The sequence below is a fragment of the Rhinoderma darwinii genome, chromosome 1 (genome assembly GCF_050947455.1).
Source record: "Rhinoderma darwinii isolate aRhiDar2 chromosome 1, aRhiDar2.hap1, whole genome shotgun sequence".
Taxonomy (NCBI): Eukaryota; Metazoa; Chordata; class Amphibia; order Anura; family Rhinodermatidae; genus Rhinoderma; species Rhinoderma darwinii.
In genome coordinates this window covers 404,428,386-404,447,274 of record NC_134687.1, presented here as the reverse complement: position 1 = coordinate 404,447,274, position 18,889 = coordinate 404,428,386, and the positions used below count along the sequence as shown (strand labels likewise).

The 18,889-nt window shown below is 44.1% G+C and overlaps 1 protein-coding gene across 3 annotated transcripts in view; it reads left to right on the top strand.

The window, feature by feature from the left end:
- RNF31 (ring finger protein 31) overlaps positions 1–18,889 on the top strand; it is a 69,225-nt gene that overhangs the window by 31,848 nt on the left and 18,488 nt on the right. For all 3 annotated transcript variants that reach the window (XM_075828874.1, XM_075828872.1, XM_075828873.1), the window contains exons 14-15: positions 9,451–9,549; positions 13,843–13,932. In XM_075828874.1, coding sequence (XP_075684989.1) covers positions 9,451–9,549; positions 13,843–13,932 — 189 coding nt within the window. The remainder of the gene's footprint in view (positions 1–9,450; positions 9,550–13,842; positions 13,933–18,889) is intronic.

The window sequence follows — 18,889 nt, the reverse complement described above, 5'->3', positions numbered from 1 at the left end:
GTGGATGATACTTCTCATCAGAACGCCCAGCTAGTAAAAGTAGTAAACACGCCCCGATGTACGCACATAATACACACCCAGTTGTACTTTTACTTTTCAACACGCCCAGTTGTACTTTTGCAAGCCTCATTTGCATAAATACAAAAATGGCCATAACTTGGCCAAAAATGCTCGTTTTTTAAAAATAAAAACGTTACTGTAATCTACATTGCAGCGCCTATCTGCTGCAATAGAAGATAGGGGTTGCAAAATCTGGTGACAGAGCCTCTTTAAGGACGCTTTAAGTTTCTGCAGGCCGAAAGCCATAACTTTATATTTCTGAAATATAGTTGACCTTCGGAATCCACACTTAAAACTATATACTAAAACTAGGTCCGCCGCAGGGCCCTTGCCATCCGGACTTAACAGTAGCTTAGATATTATTACCTAAATTACTATTGTCCGTATCACAATGGCCCTGCGGCAGACATAGTCTCAGGATGCAATTTTAAGTGTGGATTCCTAAGGTCAACTATATTCCGTATAAACAGCAGCTTTGTATCTAGGAGTTGACTATGTTTTTTAGATAATTTGATGAATAGTTGTTACGCAATATCGTGTGTGTATTTGCTTTTATCTATTTATTAATAATATAATCCTAAAATTGAGATTGGGTCTCTGTGTGATGCTGAGAAACCTATAGAGAAAGAGGTCAAGTACACTCAAAATAATGTGTGGTAGAAACAACTTCTTTATTAACAGATAGAAGAACAAACAGTTAAAAATGAGTCATACAATGTAAAAGAGGCGTCAGCCCATACGGAATACATGAGATGATAATGGGACATAATGGTAATGGATAACAGGAACCCAGGATAAGTGTTGATAACAGTAGCAAGCTCAGTGTATATGGCATGTGTATAAAAGATATATATAAATAATTAATTATGCAGTGCCAGTACATATAAATAAAGTGATTCTAATATATGAAACACCATTACCTGGTATTAGAAATTGTGACCAGTGTATATAGTTTTGTAACACAGAGCAATATAGCTGAGGCTGATATAGAAAAAGTACAGCCTAGATCTTAATAGCAGAGCAGCCACATACAAATGAGGGAAAGTGATGGTACGTACCCGGATTCATGTAACCGCATGGGGGAGACGCCAGTCCCGACGCGCGTTTCGGCAGATGCCTTCGTCCGGAATTCGGGGATGAATAAACATCCCGTTGTGCAGGCCAGAGGGGAACATTCCTTCTGTTTCAAGATGTGGTTGTCAAGGCCCTAATATTTGGGAACCAGGAAGGGTAGGGCCCAAGCACATCTGCTGGAAGCCAGCTTGCCTGTATTGTACCAGGGTAACACTTTCCCAGCAAAATTCTCCAAACTACAAAGGGGCAGAGTATGTACCCAAAAGGAGGATTAGAAAAGACACGATTTATCACTGCGACACTGGCCTTTGCATAAAGGATTGCTTTAAAGTGTACCACACATCTATGGATAATTTTATTATTTATCTTCCCCATTATTATACAACCTGATTATGCCCTGATGTACTCCTTCCAGCTTACATTTGCCCCCACATTATAAAGTGAAGTACCAGTAACACCCCAAACAAAACTGCAACCGAGCAAAATCCGTGCTCCAAATGGCGCTCCTTCACCACTGAGCCCTGCAGTGTGTGTGTGATCGAAAAGCAGTTTGTCTACATATATGGCATTTCTATACCCGGGAGAACCCTCTTAACAATTTATGGGGTGTGTCTAAACCTGCACCAGCTGGGCACAACATAATGCGCACTGAAATGGCATATCTGTGGAAAAATGTCCATCCGCAGCGCATTTATTTCTGAAAACACCTGTGGCATCAAAATGCTCACTACACCACTTGATTTATGAGGTGTGTTGTATCCAAAATGGAGTCACTTCTTTGGGGTTTAATTTACTATTTGACCTCAGAGCCTCTGCAATATTGGGCCAATCACCAAATCAGGCCTCATCCGCATGGTACTCTTTAAAGGGAGCCTGTCACCAGCATTTCACCTCATTAAACCAGCAATACCTGGTGGTAGTGGGTGAAAAATCATTTCTATATAACCTGTAATTGTCGTCTTAGTCGACTCTGTAGCTTTAGTATTCCGTTTTTTTAGTGTTCCCACACAGTATGCTAATGAGCATAAAAGAGTCATATCTTCGTTTGAAAAGAGTCAAATCTTCATTCCTCAAGTCAAATCTTCATTCCTCAAGTCTTTCCGAGTTTATCCCGCCTCCTTACTTTTGATTGACAGCTCCTCACCTTCCCCCAGCACACAAAATCCCACGCTTGTGCATAGATGTCTTCTTCTGGTGTGTGCGCACAAAGGGACACCGGATTATTACGATAAAAGGCGCGATATGTTTGCAGACCATTATTTAAAGTCGGAGGAAGAGTTTAGGAGAGAGGATAACGGCAATGAACTTTTTATAGCAGCGGCCAGTGAGGGATAAGTAAAGTTCAATAGGTGAAATGCTGGTGACAGGTTCCCTTTAACTCCTGAGCCCTGTTGTATATCCAAGCAAAAGATTAGGGCCACATGTAGGTTTCTAAAACCAGGAAACACAGCATAATACCTAGAGAGAGGTCTTTTCATGGTGGCAAAAGCTGGGCACAGCATATCGGGCACTGAAATGGCATATCTATGGAAACATTTATATTTTCACCCTGCAACTGTGCACTAATTTCTGGAAAACATCTGTGGGGTCAACATGCTCACTGCATTCCTATTCCTTGTTGAGTGTAGTTTACAAAATGTAGTCACTTCTTGGGGGTTTCCACTGTTATGTCGTTTCCCCTACAACACTCAGGGGTTTCCACTATACTGGTACCTTAGGGGCTCTGCAAATGTGACATGGCGCCCAGAAACCAATTCAATGAAATCTGCACTACAAAAGCCAAATGGTGCTCCTTCCCTTCTAAGCACTGCCGTGTACCCAAACAGCAGTTTATGACCACATATGTGGTATTTCTGTAATCTGGAGAAATTGCTGTACAAATGTTGGGGTGCTTTTTCTCCTTTTATTTCTTGTGAAAACTGAATTTTTTTTGACCTAAAACTATATCTTATTGGAAAAAAAAATTTTTCATTTTCACTGCCCAATCCTAATAAATCTGTGAAAAACTTGTGGGGTCAAAATGCTCACTGCAAAATAGGCTGTATTGGGGGAGACTCTTATGTTTTAGCAGCTCAAGGCCTCTGCAAACCTATTAGGCTATGTTCACACGGGGTCTTTTGCCGAGTTTATTGACGCGGAAACCGCGTCGCAAAACTCGGCAGAAACGGCCCGAGAACGCCTCCCATTGATTTCAATGGGAGGCGTCGGCGTCTTTTTCCCGCGAGCAGTAAAACTGCCTCGCGGGAAAAAGAAGCGACATGCCCTATCTTCGGGCGCTTCCGCCTCCGACCTCCCATTGACTTCAATGGGAGGCAGGAGAAAGCGTGTTTTCTGCCCGCGGCGCTCAATGGCCGCGGGCGAAAAACGGCGCGATCATTGCTATTCACACGGAGTATTTTGGGGGAGGAATATCTGCCTCAAAATTCCGTTTGGAGCTTTGAGGCAGATATTCCTCCCCCAAAATACTCCGTGTGAACATAGCCTAATAGTGCCTTGAAAACAGCCTAATGAATAGGAAGCCCCAAGCTGCTCCTTAACCCTTTCCCGTAACAGCCATCTTTTGGATTTTCGTTTTCATTTTTTCTTCCCCCACCTTCCAAAAGCCATAACTTTTTTAAAATTTTTCCGTCAATAAAGCCAAACGAGGGCTTGTTTTTTTTTACGGGACGAGTTGTAGTTTTTCACGGCACCATTTATTGTACCATATAATGTATTGGGAAATTATTTGTGGGGTGGAATAGGAAAAAAAACAGCGATTCCTCAATATTTTGAGGGGTTTTGCTTTTACGCTTTCACCGTACGGTAAAAATAGCATGTTAACTTTATTCTACCGGTCAATACGATGACAGCGATACAAAATTTCTATAGTTTTTTTTAAATGTTTTACTACTTGTACAAGGAACAAACTAATTGTTAAAAATAAAACGCCTGAAGGGTTAAGAAACTTCCAAAATGCTGTTTTGAATACTTCGAGGGGTGCAATGTTTAAAATGGGGTGATTTATAGATCCCTTAAAGCCACTTCTGAATTGTTCAGTAAAAAAATAGGTTTTGGATATTTTCTTGAAAGTGTGAAAAATGACTTCTAAACCCTTTAACCCCTTCCCGCTTTGGCCACTTTTGACCTTCCTGACAGAGCCTCATTTTTCAAATCTGACATGTTTCACTTTATGTGGTAATAACGTCGGAATGCTTTTACCTATCCAAGCGATTCTGAGATTGTTTTCTCGTGACACATTGGACTTTGTTACTGGCAAAATTTGCTCGATACATTCAGTATTTAATTGTGAAAAACACCAAAATTTAGCGAAAAATTGTAAGAATTTGCTTTTTTCTCAATTTAAATGTATCTACTTGTAAGACAGGCAGTTATAACACACAAAATTGTTGCTAACTAGCATCCCCCATATGTCTACTTTTACATTGGCATCGTTTTTTGAACATCCTTTTATTTTTCTAGGACGTTATAAGGCTTAGAACTTTAGCAGCAATTTCTCACATTTTCAAGAAAATTTCAAAAGGCTATTTTTACAGGGGCCAGTTCAGTTGTGAAATGGTTTTGAGGGGCCTACACAATACAAATCCCCACAAGTCACCCCATTTTAAAAACTGCACCCCTCGAAGTATTCAAAACAGCATTTAGAAAGTTTATCAACCCTTTAGACGTTTCACAGGAATTAAAGCAAAGTAGAGGTGAAATTCATTTTTAATCCATTTTTTTTGTAACACAGAAGGTTTTACCAGAGAAACGCAACTCAATATTTGTTGTCCAGGTTCTGCAGATTTAGGAAATATCCCACATGTGGCCCTGGTGTGCTTATGGACTGAAGCACAGGCCTCAGAAGTAAAGGAGCACCTAGTGGATTTTGGGGCCTCCTTTTTATTAGAAAATATTTTAGGCACCATGTCAAGTTTGCAGGGTACTTGCGGTGCCAAAACAGTGGAAACCCCCCACAAGTGGCACTTTTCTGGAAACTACACACCTTGAGGAAATTATCTAGGGGTATAGTGAGCATTTTGACCCTACAGGTTTTTTGCAGAAATTATTGGAAGTAGGCCGTGAAAATGAAAATCTACATTTTTTCAAAGAAAATGTAGGTTTAGCAAATTTTTTCTCAATTCCACGAGGACTAAAGAAGAAAAAGCTCCATAAAATTTGTAAAGCAATTTCTCCCGAGTAAAACAATACCCCACATGTGGTCATAAACGGCTGTTTGGACACACAGCACGGCTCAGAATGGAAAGAGCGCCATTTGGCTTTTGGAGCTCAAATTTAGCAGGAATAGTTAGCAAAGGCCATGTCGCATTTGCAAAGCCCCTGAGGGGCCAAAACAGTGGAAACCACCCACAAGTGACCCCATTTTGAAAACTACGCCCCTTGAGGAAATTATCTAGGGGTGTAGTGAGCATTTTGACCCCACAGGTTTTTTGCAGAAATTTTTGGAAGTAGGCAGTGAAAATGAAAATGTACATTTTTTCAAAGAAAATGTAGCTTTAGCTAATTTTTTTCTCATTTCCACGAGGACTAAAGGAGAAATTGTTCCCGAGTAAAACAGTACCCCACATGTGGTCATAAACCGCTGTTTGGACACACGACAGGACTCAGAAGCGCCATTTGACTTTTGGAACTAGGATTTAGCTGGATATGTGTGTGGACGCAATGTTGCTTTTGGCATAATAAAGGGGTTAATGAAGCATGAAATTACTAATTTATGGATGTATGGTACCCTTTGAAGCAATCCTTGATACACAGGCCTGGTTTTTCAGGGCAGGTTTCACAGTGGTAAATAGTGTCTTTTCTTATTCCCCTTTTGGAACACACTCTGCACCTTTTTTGTATCCTTCCCTTCTTTGCCATTTGGGGCACTTCATTGGGGAAATGTTGCCCTGGTATAATACGTGGAGTATCGCTACCAGCAGATGTGCTTGTGCCCGCCCCTGCCTGGTTCCTAAATAGAAGTGCCTTGATCACCACCTCTTGAAAGTTAAGGAATGTCCCTGTCCGGCCTGCACATCGGGATAGTACGTAAGCATTATACAATGCCATCTGTATAATGTGCACGGCCAGCTTTTTGTACCACACCTTTGTTTTACGCATGGCACTATAAGGCTTCAGTACTTGATCAGAGAGATCAACCCGGCCCATGTACTTATTGTAGCCCAGGATGCAATTTGGCTTCTGTGTCACTGTGATGGTACCTCGTTCAGGGACAGGGGTGCTGCCGATGCCATCAATTGTGGTCAATATAAGGACATCCCTCTTGTCCTTATATTTGACGAACAGCATGTTCTCGCTGCATAGTTCCCTGCTCTCACCCCTTCTGAGGCTTTGGCTAAACAGTGTTTTAGGGAGACCTCTCTGATTTTTGCGCACAGTACCGCATGCTACAGTACTTCTGGCAGAAAGGCACTTAAATAGTGGGATGCTGGTATAGAAGTTATCCACGTCAAGGTGATAACCCTTGTCCTGCAATGGGTGTATTAAATCCCACACTATTTTCCCAATAACTCCCAGGACGGGGGGCATTCTTGGGGTTCAATAATAGAGTCCTTCCCTTTGTAAACCCTAAACCTGTGTGTATACCCAGATGTACTCTCACACAGTTTGTACAATTTAATTCCATACATTGCCCTCTTATTGGGCAGGTATTGGCGGAATTTAAGCCTCCCCTTAAAATGAACAAGGGACTCGTCTATAGAAATATATTTACCGGGGGTGTACACTTGTAAAAATTTGGTGCAGAAATGATCAATGAGTGGCCTGATTTTAAATAGACTGTTAAATGTGGGGTCGTTCTGGGGCGGGCACTGTGCATTATCATTATAATGCAAGAATTTTAAAATCGCGTCGAAGCGAGTCCGGGTCATGGCCATGCGGGAAATTGGGGTGTTGTACAAAATATCCGCACTCCAGTATTGCCTAACCTCTGGCTTCCTCACTAGTCCCATATGCAGCACAAGGCCCCAAAATGTCATCATCTCCGCTGCATCTACTGGGGTCCACCTAACAAATGTTGAAGTGGGATTTTGGGTTAAAAATTGTTGGGCGTACAGATTCGTCTGGGCCACCATTAAATTAACAAACTCCTCAGAGAAAAAGACCTTGAAAAAGTCAATTTCTGTGAGGCCTTCAGTCTCAAACTGAATTCCTGAGCTGCCTATAAAATCAGGAATTTGAGGCTCATAATTTTCAGGGAGTGGAGTCCACACGGGATCAATCATTGGGGTTGCCTCAGCTGCTCTCCTGGGTCGCCTTTGGGGGGGGGGGGGTCCTCATCACTGGAGGAAGAGGAAACTAAAAGGAGTGGGGCATATTCCTCGTCTCCCACGCTGGCCGAATCCGTGTCAGAGGCAATGATAGCGTATGCCTCCTCGACTGAATACATCCTTCTGGACGATTGAGACATTTTGATTTATTACAGGGGGTTGTGTGGTGTTTTTACACGTGTAATCAACTTTTATTTTTACAATGGGGGGTGTGTATGTGTAGTGTTTTTACACGTGTATAGTGAACAGAAATTAGAAGATAAGAAAGAAGAGAAGAAAAGAAAAGGAAAGAAAAAAGAATAGAATTTACTGTACGATCGTCAGTTAGAAAAAAACAACTGAACGTCCGTCAGTAACTGACGCTATCTATTACTAAAAGGAATCCTGTAGTCTAACTAACGTTCTACAGTAAAACTAGGTTCTAAAATTTTTGGGGACGAACGTCCGTAAAAAAACAACTGAACGTCTGTCAGTAACTGACTATCTATTATTAAAAAAAACTGTAGTCTAACTGAACTACGGTAAATTTCTAATAAAACTGCAGAAAAAAGTTGCTAGATATATCTATCTAGATCTAAAACTAAATGAACGTTTCTAACGCTGGCGTATGCTACCCTAACTCACTAGCTACACCGATCTACTATTATATTTTAAATATTATATTGTATTAGAAAGAAAAATCCTGCGCCAGAAAATATGCTGATCAGTGATGTGCGTCACTGATCAGCACGCAGCGCAGGACGCACACTATGGAAAGGTGCGGGTGAAAAAAAACTAAAAACACCTGCGTCAACAAATTACCACAGATGCTGATAACTAATCAGCAGTCTGTGGCCGCAGGGTGCACACTGGCAGATGGTGCAAATTTATAATTGGAAAAAAATGACAAAAATAAAAAATTCCTGGACCAAAAGTTGAGCACAAATGCCGATCAGTGATGGCGGTCACTGATCAATGCTCAGCAGTCGCAGGACACACACAGGTAATTGGTGTGGGTGAAAAAAGGCACAAAGAAAGAACCTGCGGGGAAAAAAAACCCACGGATGCTGATCAGTGATGGCGGTTACTAACCAGCACTTCGTGGCCGCAGAGCGCACACAGGGAGATGGTGCAAATTAAAAAAAAAAAAATCCTGCGCCAAAAATTGAGCACAGATGCTGGTCACTGATCAGCGCTCAGTTGGCACAGGACTCGGACAGGGGTGGGGTGGGAAAGGTGGGGTAGATTAGGACAGGGAGGGGGTGGATTGGAACAGGGAGGGGGTGGATTGGGACAGGGACGAGGACAGGCCCAAGGACGAGGAAAGGCCCAAGGACAGGGAAAGGGCCAAAAAAAATCTGTCTGATCACAAAAAAAGACTGGTGATCAGACAGAAGTAGCAAAAGGGCGCTCTTATTTTTTACACAGTAGTGCAGGACGCACTACAAATCCCAGGAAATCCACAGCAGACACTCTCTCAACCACTCTGCACGCTGCCTCAAACTGGAATGGTGGCGGTATCGATGTTCACAACACTCCCCAGTGCTCTGATTGGTCGGTCTGTAATGACCGATCAATCAGAGCGCTCCTAGAGGTGGCATCACTGCCACCTCCCTATGTGACGTTGGTGGCGATGGGTATTGTCTTAGACACATGCGTGTGCGGTGCGTGATTAGCGCATCAATTCAGTTGAAAATTATTTTAAAAAATGTGCGAGTGCGTCAATAACGCATGCCCCTCGCAAAGCACACTGAGGCATAACGCAACACACACGGACCCGATTCACGCGTGTTTTTCACATGTGTGAATCGTATATGCTCGTGTGATGAGGCCTAAAAATGAAATCTAAGGCAAGAAAACCCTGAATACAATATCTATGTTGCAGGAACTGTTTTGCTTTCAATATATGGTTTTAACAAATTTTGTATGTAAACTTTATTTTTATTTATTAAAGTACATTCACATTCAATGTGTTTTTTATTTCGGAATTCCTCAAGTAACTACCTTCTAGATCACTATTTCTGATGTTTAACAGGTGCGTATTAATTAGATTTTCTATGGCGCTTTTCAGTTACGGGACACTCTTGAGGAGGATGCATATAATTTGTTCCATAAAAAGCTGACCGAGAGGACACTGATGAAAGATCCGAAGTTTCTTTGGTGCACACACGTGAGTAAACCCAAAATAATTTATTTTGACTGTGGCTTCAATATTGCAGCCTACAGTCTCGAGCTCTCCTGGGCCAGACTTTTAGCCACAAACCATAGTTTTTATCAATTTTTTTTACATAACATTATGTTTGATGCAAAATTGCATGAAGGTGTCCATGAGTTTAAAGTATAGGGTGGGATTTTCCCAGTGTGCCAGGTATCTACTTTCAGAAAATATGAGTATGGGGATATAATATATTTATATTTTATTTTATAATTGAGGTCTTATTTATGTATAACAAAAAGGGGGCTCACTCAAAAATGCACCGTATGTGGATAAAATACTACAAAGTTCTAACCTACATAAAGGTTCACACTCCACATGTTGTGTATTAAAAATCACATACATTTATTAGTTACATTATCACATACATTTATTAGTTACATTATCACATACATTTATTAGTTACATTATTAAAACATACAATGAACACTACAAGGATTGCACGCACTAAATGTGGTATATGTATAGTAACAGGAAAGGGAAAGAGGAAAGTAGTGTGATCAAATAATATTGAAAATAATAAATTCTTTATTAGTAAATAGTTAAAATAACAATGTTAGCTGAAAATTTGTAGTGCCAATGACCCCTCACTTGACACTATAGACAAATAAATGTCTTAATTATTCTTACTCCGTTGGGGAAATATGCGAGTAATGGGACAAGTAGCCTAAATCTTAGATGTATATTGATATATTGATTAGCCCACAGTTGTATATGCTGAAGCAAAGTGTTGTGGAAATTACACTGCTAGAGCATTAACTTGAGTTGGTTGTAGTGGTACACAATTCTCTATAATGCTGTGCTGAAGGTTCCTTCATCGGGCTGTAATGTTAGCCCAGCGATGGAGGAACCTAGTAAAGTGACAGTCACTGCGTGTCTGTCAAGTTGCACATAGACCAGATCAGCATACAATGTACAATGCTGAGCACGGTCAAATGAGAGAGAGTACACGGCAAAAAGCCGGGATAAGCTGTCTGGGTGCTTGTTAGCACGTCCAGTGCAGCTAAACACGGTCCCTGTTTGTGGGCTAATGCAGCTCACTGAGCACAGAATGTGTGTGCAGCCTAGATGGAGAGACTGCTAAATCAGCAGTCTCTACGTAGCGGCTCAATGGTCACACGGCTCAAAAACAAAAGTGCCGTTTGTGAATAAAGAACCAGTGTAATCTACAGAGTAGAGCCGAGATCAGCTGTCTGGGTGCTGTCAGCACGTCCAGTACAGCGTAGCACGGACTCTCACTGTAGGCTGCTACGGCTCACTGGGCACACACTGTGTGCTGCATCGAGGAGAGACTTTCAGAATGACAGTCTCTGCATTCCTGTGGAGCTTCTAGTTGATCACTACGGCATACAGGGAGTAGTGCCGTTCGTGATCAGAAAGGGAGTTTACAGTGTTGAGCCCGGATCGGCTGTCTGGGTGCTAACAGCACATCCAGTACAGCTCAGCACGGTCCCCCACTGCAGGCTGCTGCGGTTCCCTAGGCACACACTGTGTGTACAGTGTCAACAAGAGACTGTTGAAATGACAGTCTCTGCGGTCTTTGAAGCTGCTCGTTGATCATTACGGCACACAATAGACAGTGCCGTTCGTGACCAACGACCAGGGAGTTGAAGCCTGTATGCCGGGATCAGCTGTCTGGGTGCTAATCAGCACGTCCAGAGCAGCCCGGTCCCTTCGTTTGAGCTGCTATAATTGACTGAGCGCACGTTCTATGTGCAGCTTCAGTGATAGAGGCATAGAGGAGTCCCTGTCTCTTAGCAGATATTCTGCCACAGTTGTTAGTTGGAGACTAGTGTCTCAAATAACGGAGTTAGTGTTAGAGCATGAAACATTGTTGATAGTAAAACACCCGACGCGCGTTTCATTCTGAAAGTCTCTCCTCGATGCAGCACACAGTGTTATTTGATCACACTACTTTCCTCTTTCCCTTTCCTGTTACTATACATATATCATAAATCGGTGGTGTACACCTAGTGTGAATCTCATTGCTCCAACATATTATATATAAAATTGTATGAGGGTAATACCTATCAATCTATAACACTAAATGTGGTAGCAGCGAGGACAAATAGGTGCCTAAATCAGTCACAATCACAGTGCAAGGTAACTATACTAAGGCTGCTACGTCATTTAGTGTGTGCGACATCCTTTTAGTGTTCATTGTATGTTTTAATTATGTAAATACATAATAAAGTATTTTATTTATGTATGTCAAAAGGACAGTCCTAGTCACATAGGCCCATATTTATTAATACCTTCTCGCCCTATAACGTACATTTACGTAATTGGAATTGCACTTTTCCCACTCCATCATGTAAATGTACGTCATGGTGACAGATCGGGCACAGGAGCTGTATCTGCACCATTACTTGCGGGGGCCGGCTGTACTATACACTTTGTTCTACTGGCCGGGATCGGAGGTAATGACGATCCTGGTGTTTTAACCCCTTAGATGCCATGCCAATGTTGACTGTATGATCTAAGTAGTTAGAGAGAGGGAGGGGGTACCCTCTGTCAGTACATCTCCTCCCTGCGACGCAATTGGGGGTTGATATGGCAGCTGAGGGCATAACAATGGCCCCCAGTTCTTCCATGTTTCCACACCTATTAGCCCTTGCCAGAGGCAATAATCTCTTTAAAAAACAAAGAACTACACAAAAGTGCCCCAAAAAAATGTAACTAGTTAAAGGGGTTGTCAAGTTTTTTTTATTTATTTATTTGTGGAATAGGGAATTATACAGTTTTCTAATATACATGTAGAAATCGCATACATTTTTATATTATGAGGCCCCTATCACAGTAAGATGGTATAGCCCACAGATTAGTCCTATGTAATGGATCCACGGGCTAAGGCCCCATGCACACGAACGTAAAAACGGCCGTAATTACGGCACGTTTTTACGAGCCCATGGACTTCTATTGGCCACGGGTACCTCCCCGTATGCTTACGGGAAGGTGCCCGTGCCGTTGAAAAATATAGAACATGTCCTATTTTAGGCCGTAATTACAGCACGGGCAGGCCCATAGAAGTCTATGGGGCTCCCGTAATTACGGGTGACTACGTGTGTGCACCCGCAATTACGGGAGCGTTGCTAGGCGACGTCAGGGGATAGTCACTGTACAGGGTGCTGAAACGATCGGCAGTAACTCTTTCAGTACCCTGGACAGAAACTACCGATCACAATATAGATCAACCTGTAAAAAAAAAAAAAAAAGACGTTCATACTTACCCAGAACTCCCTGCTACTTCCTCCAGTCCGGCCTCCTTGGATGACGTTTCAGCCCATGTGACCGCTGCAGCCAATCACAGGCTGCAGCGGTCTCATGGCCTGACGCGTCATCCAGGGAGGTCGGGCTGGATGTCGAAAGAGGGACGCGTCACCAAGACAACGGCCGGGTAAGTATGAATTTATTTTACTTTTACTGCGGAAAGGGCTGTCCCTGCTCTCTATCCTGCACTGATAGAGAGAAGGGGCTGTCGATTAGTGCAGTGCAATTTTGCAGTGAAAACGTGCCCGTAAATAGGGATGGAATACTGGTGACACCGGACCTGTATTTACGGGCACGGGTCCGTAAATACTGGTGCAATACGGGTCGAATACGTGTGACCAAGGACCCGTATTTACGCCAGTGTTTACGAAAGGAAAAAAATACGTTCGTCTGCATGAGGCCTAACTGAGTATGACTAAAGATGACGTCCGTCGTGTAACTCCCGCCTCCCCCCCCCCCCGACACACATCATGTGACCCCTAGTATTCGCTTAGCAGCAAGGTTACCTGACATACATGTGTTGGGGGTCACATAGAGGACACATCCATGGGCTAAGTGACTAGGTCTAATGGTTAAATAATGATGAACAGCTACTTCACTGTGCCTGAATTTACGGTCTCTAGATGATTTATAAAATGGCTGCCTGTCTCTATGAGATGTTGTCATGTTGTTAATAAAGTTAAATATTAAGAAATAAAAACAACACACAGAGGAGACAGGGGAAAAGTATGTAAGAGCTGCTCCTCACAGACACTGACAGACATGATGAGATGTTTCTGGAAGTATAACTTCTGCTTCTCAATAACCTATTATTATACACTGATATAAGAAAGGTATGTGATCTGAATTTTAAATACGTTTATATTAGAAATCGTAAGGATTTCCTATATTAATAAAGCAAATTAAAAGTGGACAGCCCCTTTTTAAATAGTTTTGTATAATCTAAAATATGCTCTTTTTTTTCCTGTTTCCTTTTAGTGCTCATTTGGATTTATCTATGAACGTGATCAACTTGATGTAAAGTGTATTCAGTGTAATTGCAGCTTTTGCAGGAAATGCAAACGACCAGTAAGTATTAGAGCACAGAAGTATGAGCTAGTGAAATTGAGATAGACTGCAATGGAAACACGCTAAGATAAGAAGGGTAATTTGTGAAAATAACCTATAAAATTGATGCCCCAAGTGTGCTATCTGTTGCCAGGACAATGTAACCTATCCAGATATACACTGATCAGCTATAACATTGAGGGTGTCGGAATTGATGCTGAAAATGCTGCAGCAAATCTGACCCAGAATTCGCAGGGAAACCAGAAAATCTGCACTATATTTACCTCCCCTGGCGCTCCCATGGCTGTGTGTCCCTGTGCCCCCCCCCCCCCCATGTCTCTATACACCAGGGCTCCTGCAATGACATTTCGGTATATGTGACCGCTGCAGCGTTTATGTCACGACACGTCATCACTGGAGCACTGGGTATACAGAGACATGCCGGGAGACTAGGGACACGTTGGTACGGTAGCGCTGGGAAGGCGGTGGTGCCATTTTCTCCTGGATAGTGTCAGCAGCCCCATCCTGCGGCAGTGTGTGTGTATAAGGTGGGTGGGCAGGTCCTCCGCTCATCTAATAGCGCTACAGCCTATCTTCCCTGCTCTGTCTCTCATTCACTCGGACAGACGCTGCTGGGGACACAGAACCTCCTGTCTGAGTCTTACTTTCCTTTGCATTTAGGACAGCGTATATATTCCTGGAACTGGGTAGGATCGGCCCTTGGCCTCTTTTTCTCACTACATGTGCCCTAGCCCTCAGTCTTTGAGCGTTTTTTTACTCACTGTAGGACTCTTTTCCCTAGCAGACCTTACCAGCCATTACCTCCTTTCCTAGGGTGGAGTAATTGCTTTTCTGTGCAGTACCTGAGTGGACTCATTGGCCTTCTCACTTCTACCACAATGTCTGACCCTAGGGGAGAGCCTTCTCGCCAGACAACCATCACAGTCTATTATACCTGCTCTAAATTCTAATTTTTCTGTGGTCAGCCTGCTTTCCTGTGTGATGCATGCCGGCCTTCTGGCCCAACGTCTGTAGCTCCTTCACTCCCGCCACCCCCTGTGTTGCCCACGCCCGGCATTGTGGGCAATTTTTTCTAGGACCATTGGTAACCTTGCGGACATCACCCAGTTCATGATGGTTTGCCTTTCTGACCAGCCACCTCTGGACTCTCCGTCCACATCTTCCCCACGTGGCAAACCCCAAACACAGGCCAGGTCCGTTTGACTAACTTCACTTTCAATGGCCTCTTCTGCCTTACATTTCTGTTTCCAAATTGAATCAGAATGATAAGGGATCTTCCAAACTGTTCACTTCTGTTGAAGTGCTCATTAAGGCGCTCTGTGACGCTTTACAGGTCACTGATGCAGTGCCTTCATCTGGTTTGGTTTTCTTCCTTCAACCTCAGCGGTCCGAGAAGATCTTTCCAGCTCAATCTGAGCTTGACGGCAAAGTTTCCAAGGAATGGAAGCACCTGGACAAGAAGTTCACTCACTTTAGCTGGTTGGACGTTATGTATCCCCTTCAGGAAGTGGTCTCTTACAAGTGGGATAAGTTTTTCCGTCGGTAGATCCCCCCCCCCCTCATTTTCCTGCGTGGCCAAAAATACTACTTTACCCATGGAGGATGCAAATTTCTTCTGTTCTCCGGAATCCTTGGATCACCGTATCTTTCTTCCTCTTTCTGTTCGTTGAACCCTCTAGTGGGGGTTCTCCTCCACGGCTGTTCCATGCGGTCACTTCCTTCCGCTGAACTGGCAAACCTTTTTCCACAGATGCAAGTCTCAAGGGGTGGGGAGGAACATTTCAGAACCTCAGGACTCAGGGGCTGTGGTCGCCATAGGAATTATCTCTTCCCATCAACCGGCTGGAATTGAGAGCCATCTTCCTTTGTCTGCTGCACTGGACATCGCTCCTGTCCGGCCATCCTGTGTGAGTCCAAACGGACAATATTTTGGCTGTTGCTTATCTCAATCACCAAAGCAGGACTCGAAGTGCAGCAGTGATGACCGAAGCTGTGAAGATTCTCACTTGGACGGACCGTCACGTTCCCACTCTAAGCTGTACACATTCCAGGATTCAACAACTGGTTTGCGACACCTACGGTAAGTCGCGAACGGGTGGAACTCTGAGGAGTGGTCCGTCTACCGGGAGGTCGTCAACTAAATTTGCACCAAATGGGGCAGGCCGGTTGTGGACCTTAGTGTCAAGGTTCCCTGCTTCATCTCCCAAGCCCAGAATCCGGTGGCCTCAGCCATGGACCCTCTCGTTGCTCCATAGACCTGCTTCAGGCTCCTGTACTGCTTCCCCCCCCCCCCAACGTCTCTCCTGCCTCGGCTCCTCCGACAGCTCAAGGCCGAAAGGACTCCAGCCGCAGCCACGAGTCGGCAAGCGCTGGCCCCAGCCGCCTCCTCAGGAGACGCCAGCGCTCGCGTCCTCTCATCTCAGCCAGATCTTAAAGGGGCAGCGCGCGCACCGGACCTCGTTGATGAACTTTGACCCGTGAGTACCCTGGACTATAAGAGGGGTCCAGTCCCCTAGTTCTATACCTGAGCATTGTTGTGTTCCCTAGTTTGTCTATGTGATGGCCTCCTAGTGAGTTTCCTGTTCCAGTCCCTGTACCTATACCTGTTTCCAGTTCCTGTTCCTATACCTGTTTCCAGTTCCTGTTCCTAGCAATCCATACATTCCTGGTCTAGCACCGAGCTGTGCCAAAGTCGTGCTGTGCTGCATCCACGTCTGACCTGCTTCACCTCGCCTGACGTCCGCCTGCTACCTAGTCCCATCCGAGCCTGCCCTGCTGCTGTCTGAGCTGCCACAGGTACCTATAGAACTATAGACTCTCACCTGCTCCCTGTTGGCCAGCTGCCTTACCGCCAAGGCGGTACGGCCCAGTGGGTCCACAGACCCTTCGTGACACTGAGCCAACCTCCTCTCCCAGGGACGTTGCAGCTGTTGAGGCCACCGTTCTGAGGGTTTGCGGTTTGTTGGTGAGGGATTTTGTTACCATACCCAAGGCTCGAAAGCCTTTCTCAGCCCACATTTATCATCGTACCTGGAAGGCTTACCTTCGTTCAGGAGAGGAGCACAATCTCCCACCTTTGCGATTTTCTCTCTCCAGAGTTCATTCCTTCCTCTAGGGTGGCCTGGATCAGGGTTTGGCCCATAGCTCCCTTAAGGGACAAGTGATGGCACTTTCTATCTTGTTTAGTCGCCCGTTGGCCTCTAAGTCTGACATCAAGCCCTTTCTACAGGGGGTTGCTCGCGCGGCTCCTCCTTGTCATCCTCCGATTCCTTCATGGGATCTCAACTTGGTCTTGGAGGTTCTGAAATCTGCTCCGTTCTCATGTAAGGTGGTTTTTCTGGTAGGAGTGGCCTCCATCTAAAGGGTCTCTGAACTGGAGACCTTGTCATACGGCTCTACATTCCTGGCTCTTACAGTGGCCTGCATTTTTTCCTAAGGTCGTACTTTCACCTAAACGATGACGTTCTGCCGTCCTTTTATCCGACTTACAGTTATCCAAATGAGCATTCTCTCCACAACCTGTATGTTTTCCACGTCTTGCAGGCTTACGTTCCTATAACTGCTTCCTTCCGGAGGTCGGATTCACTGTTTATCCACCAGGAGGGTCCCAGGAAGGGGTTGACGGCCTCTAAGGCCAATATCGCTTGATGAATTTGGATAAATATTCTCAAGGCTTACCGAGTTTGGGGTAAAGTACCCTCTTTTCGGATCATGTCCCACTCTCTACTAGAGGGGTTGGGGGTTTCTGGACTCCGCACAATCAAGCTTCTCTTCAGGTGTGCAAGGCGGCTACGGGTTGTTCCTTGCACACTTATGTCAATTTCTATCAGCGGCTCACTTTCGCTTCTGCAGACACTTACCTTGGACGCAAGGTCTTGCAGGCATCTGTGAAATGGATGACCATGTCCTTTCTTTCTTTTCCCGCCCATGGGGACTGCTTTAGGACGTCCCATGGTCTGTGCCCCCAATGTAACGGACGAGAAAACAGGATTTTTTTGAGTACTCACTGTAAAATTATTTTCTTGTCCAGTGCATTGGGGACACCCATTTGTTTATTCAAGGTTTTCATGGTTGTCAATTAGAGGGATTCTCCTCTATCATTTTGACTTAATTTACCCACAGTCTGTGTACTGGACGAGAAAAGTATTTGCAGATTTTGCAGCTGATCCGCAGGTTATCTGCAGCAAACTCCACAACCCAAGGATTTGCTTGCAGATTTTCACTTCCCTTTGAAGTCCATGGGGAAAATCTACAACAAATCCTTGCTCTTTCTGCAGCAGAGATTGACATTCTGCAGATTAAAAAAATCTGCATCGCAGGTCAATATTCATGTGGAAAATTTCTGCAGCGGTAAGTGAGATTTGTTGAAATCTCACACACATTGCTGCTAGTGTATTCCGCTGCAAATTTTCCGTCCACAAATCCGAACAAAAATGTCTGCAGCAATTCCACTATGGATGAATGTAGCCTTAAACCAGTGATGGGTGAAGTAAATCACATTGATCATCTTGTTAGAATGGTATTTGTTAAGGGGTGGGATATATTTAGAAACAAGTAAAAAGCCTGTTCTGGCAGTTGATTTGTTAAAAGCAGGAAAATCGTCAAGAGTAAGGATCTATGTAAATTTGACAAGGGCCAAATTGGGTCTGAGCACCTCCAAAATGCCAAGTCTTGCAAGGTGTTCCTGGTATGCAGTGGTTCATACCTACCAAAACTGGTCTAATAAAGGACAACCAGTCAATCAGCGACAGGGTCATAGGCGCCCAAGGCTCATTGATGAACGTGGGGAGACTGGCCTGTCTGTTATGCTTCCATAGAATAGCTACTGTTGCACAAATTGTTGAAAAAAGTTACTGCTGACTATAAAAGAAACGTGTCAGAACACAGTGCATCACAGCATGCTGCGTATGGGCCTGTGTAACTGCAGACCATTTAGATGCTGACCCCTGTTCACAAC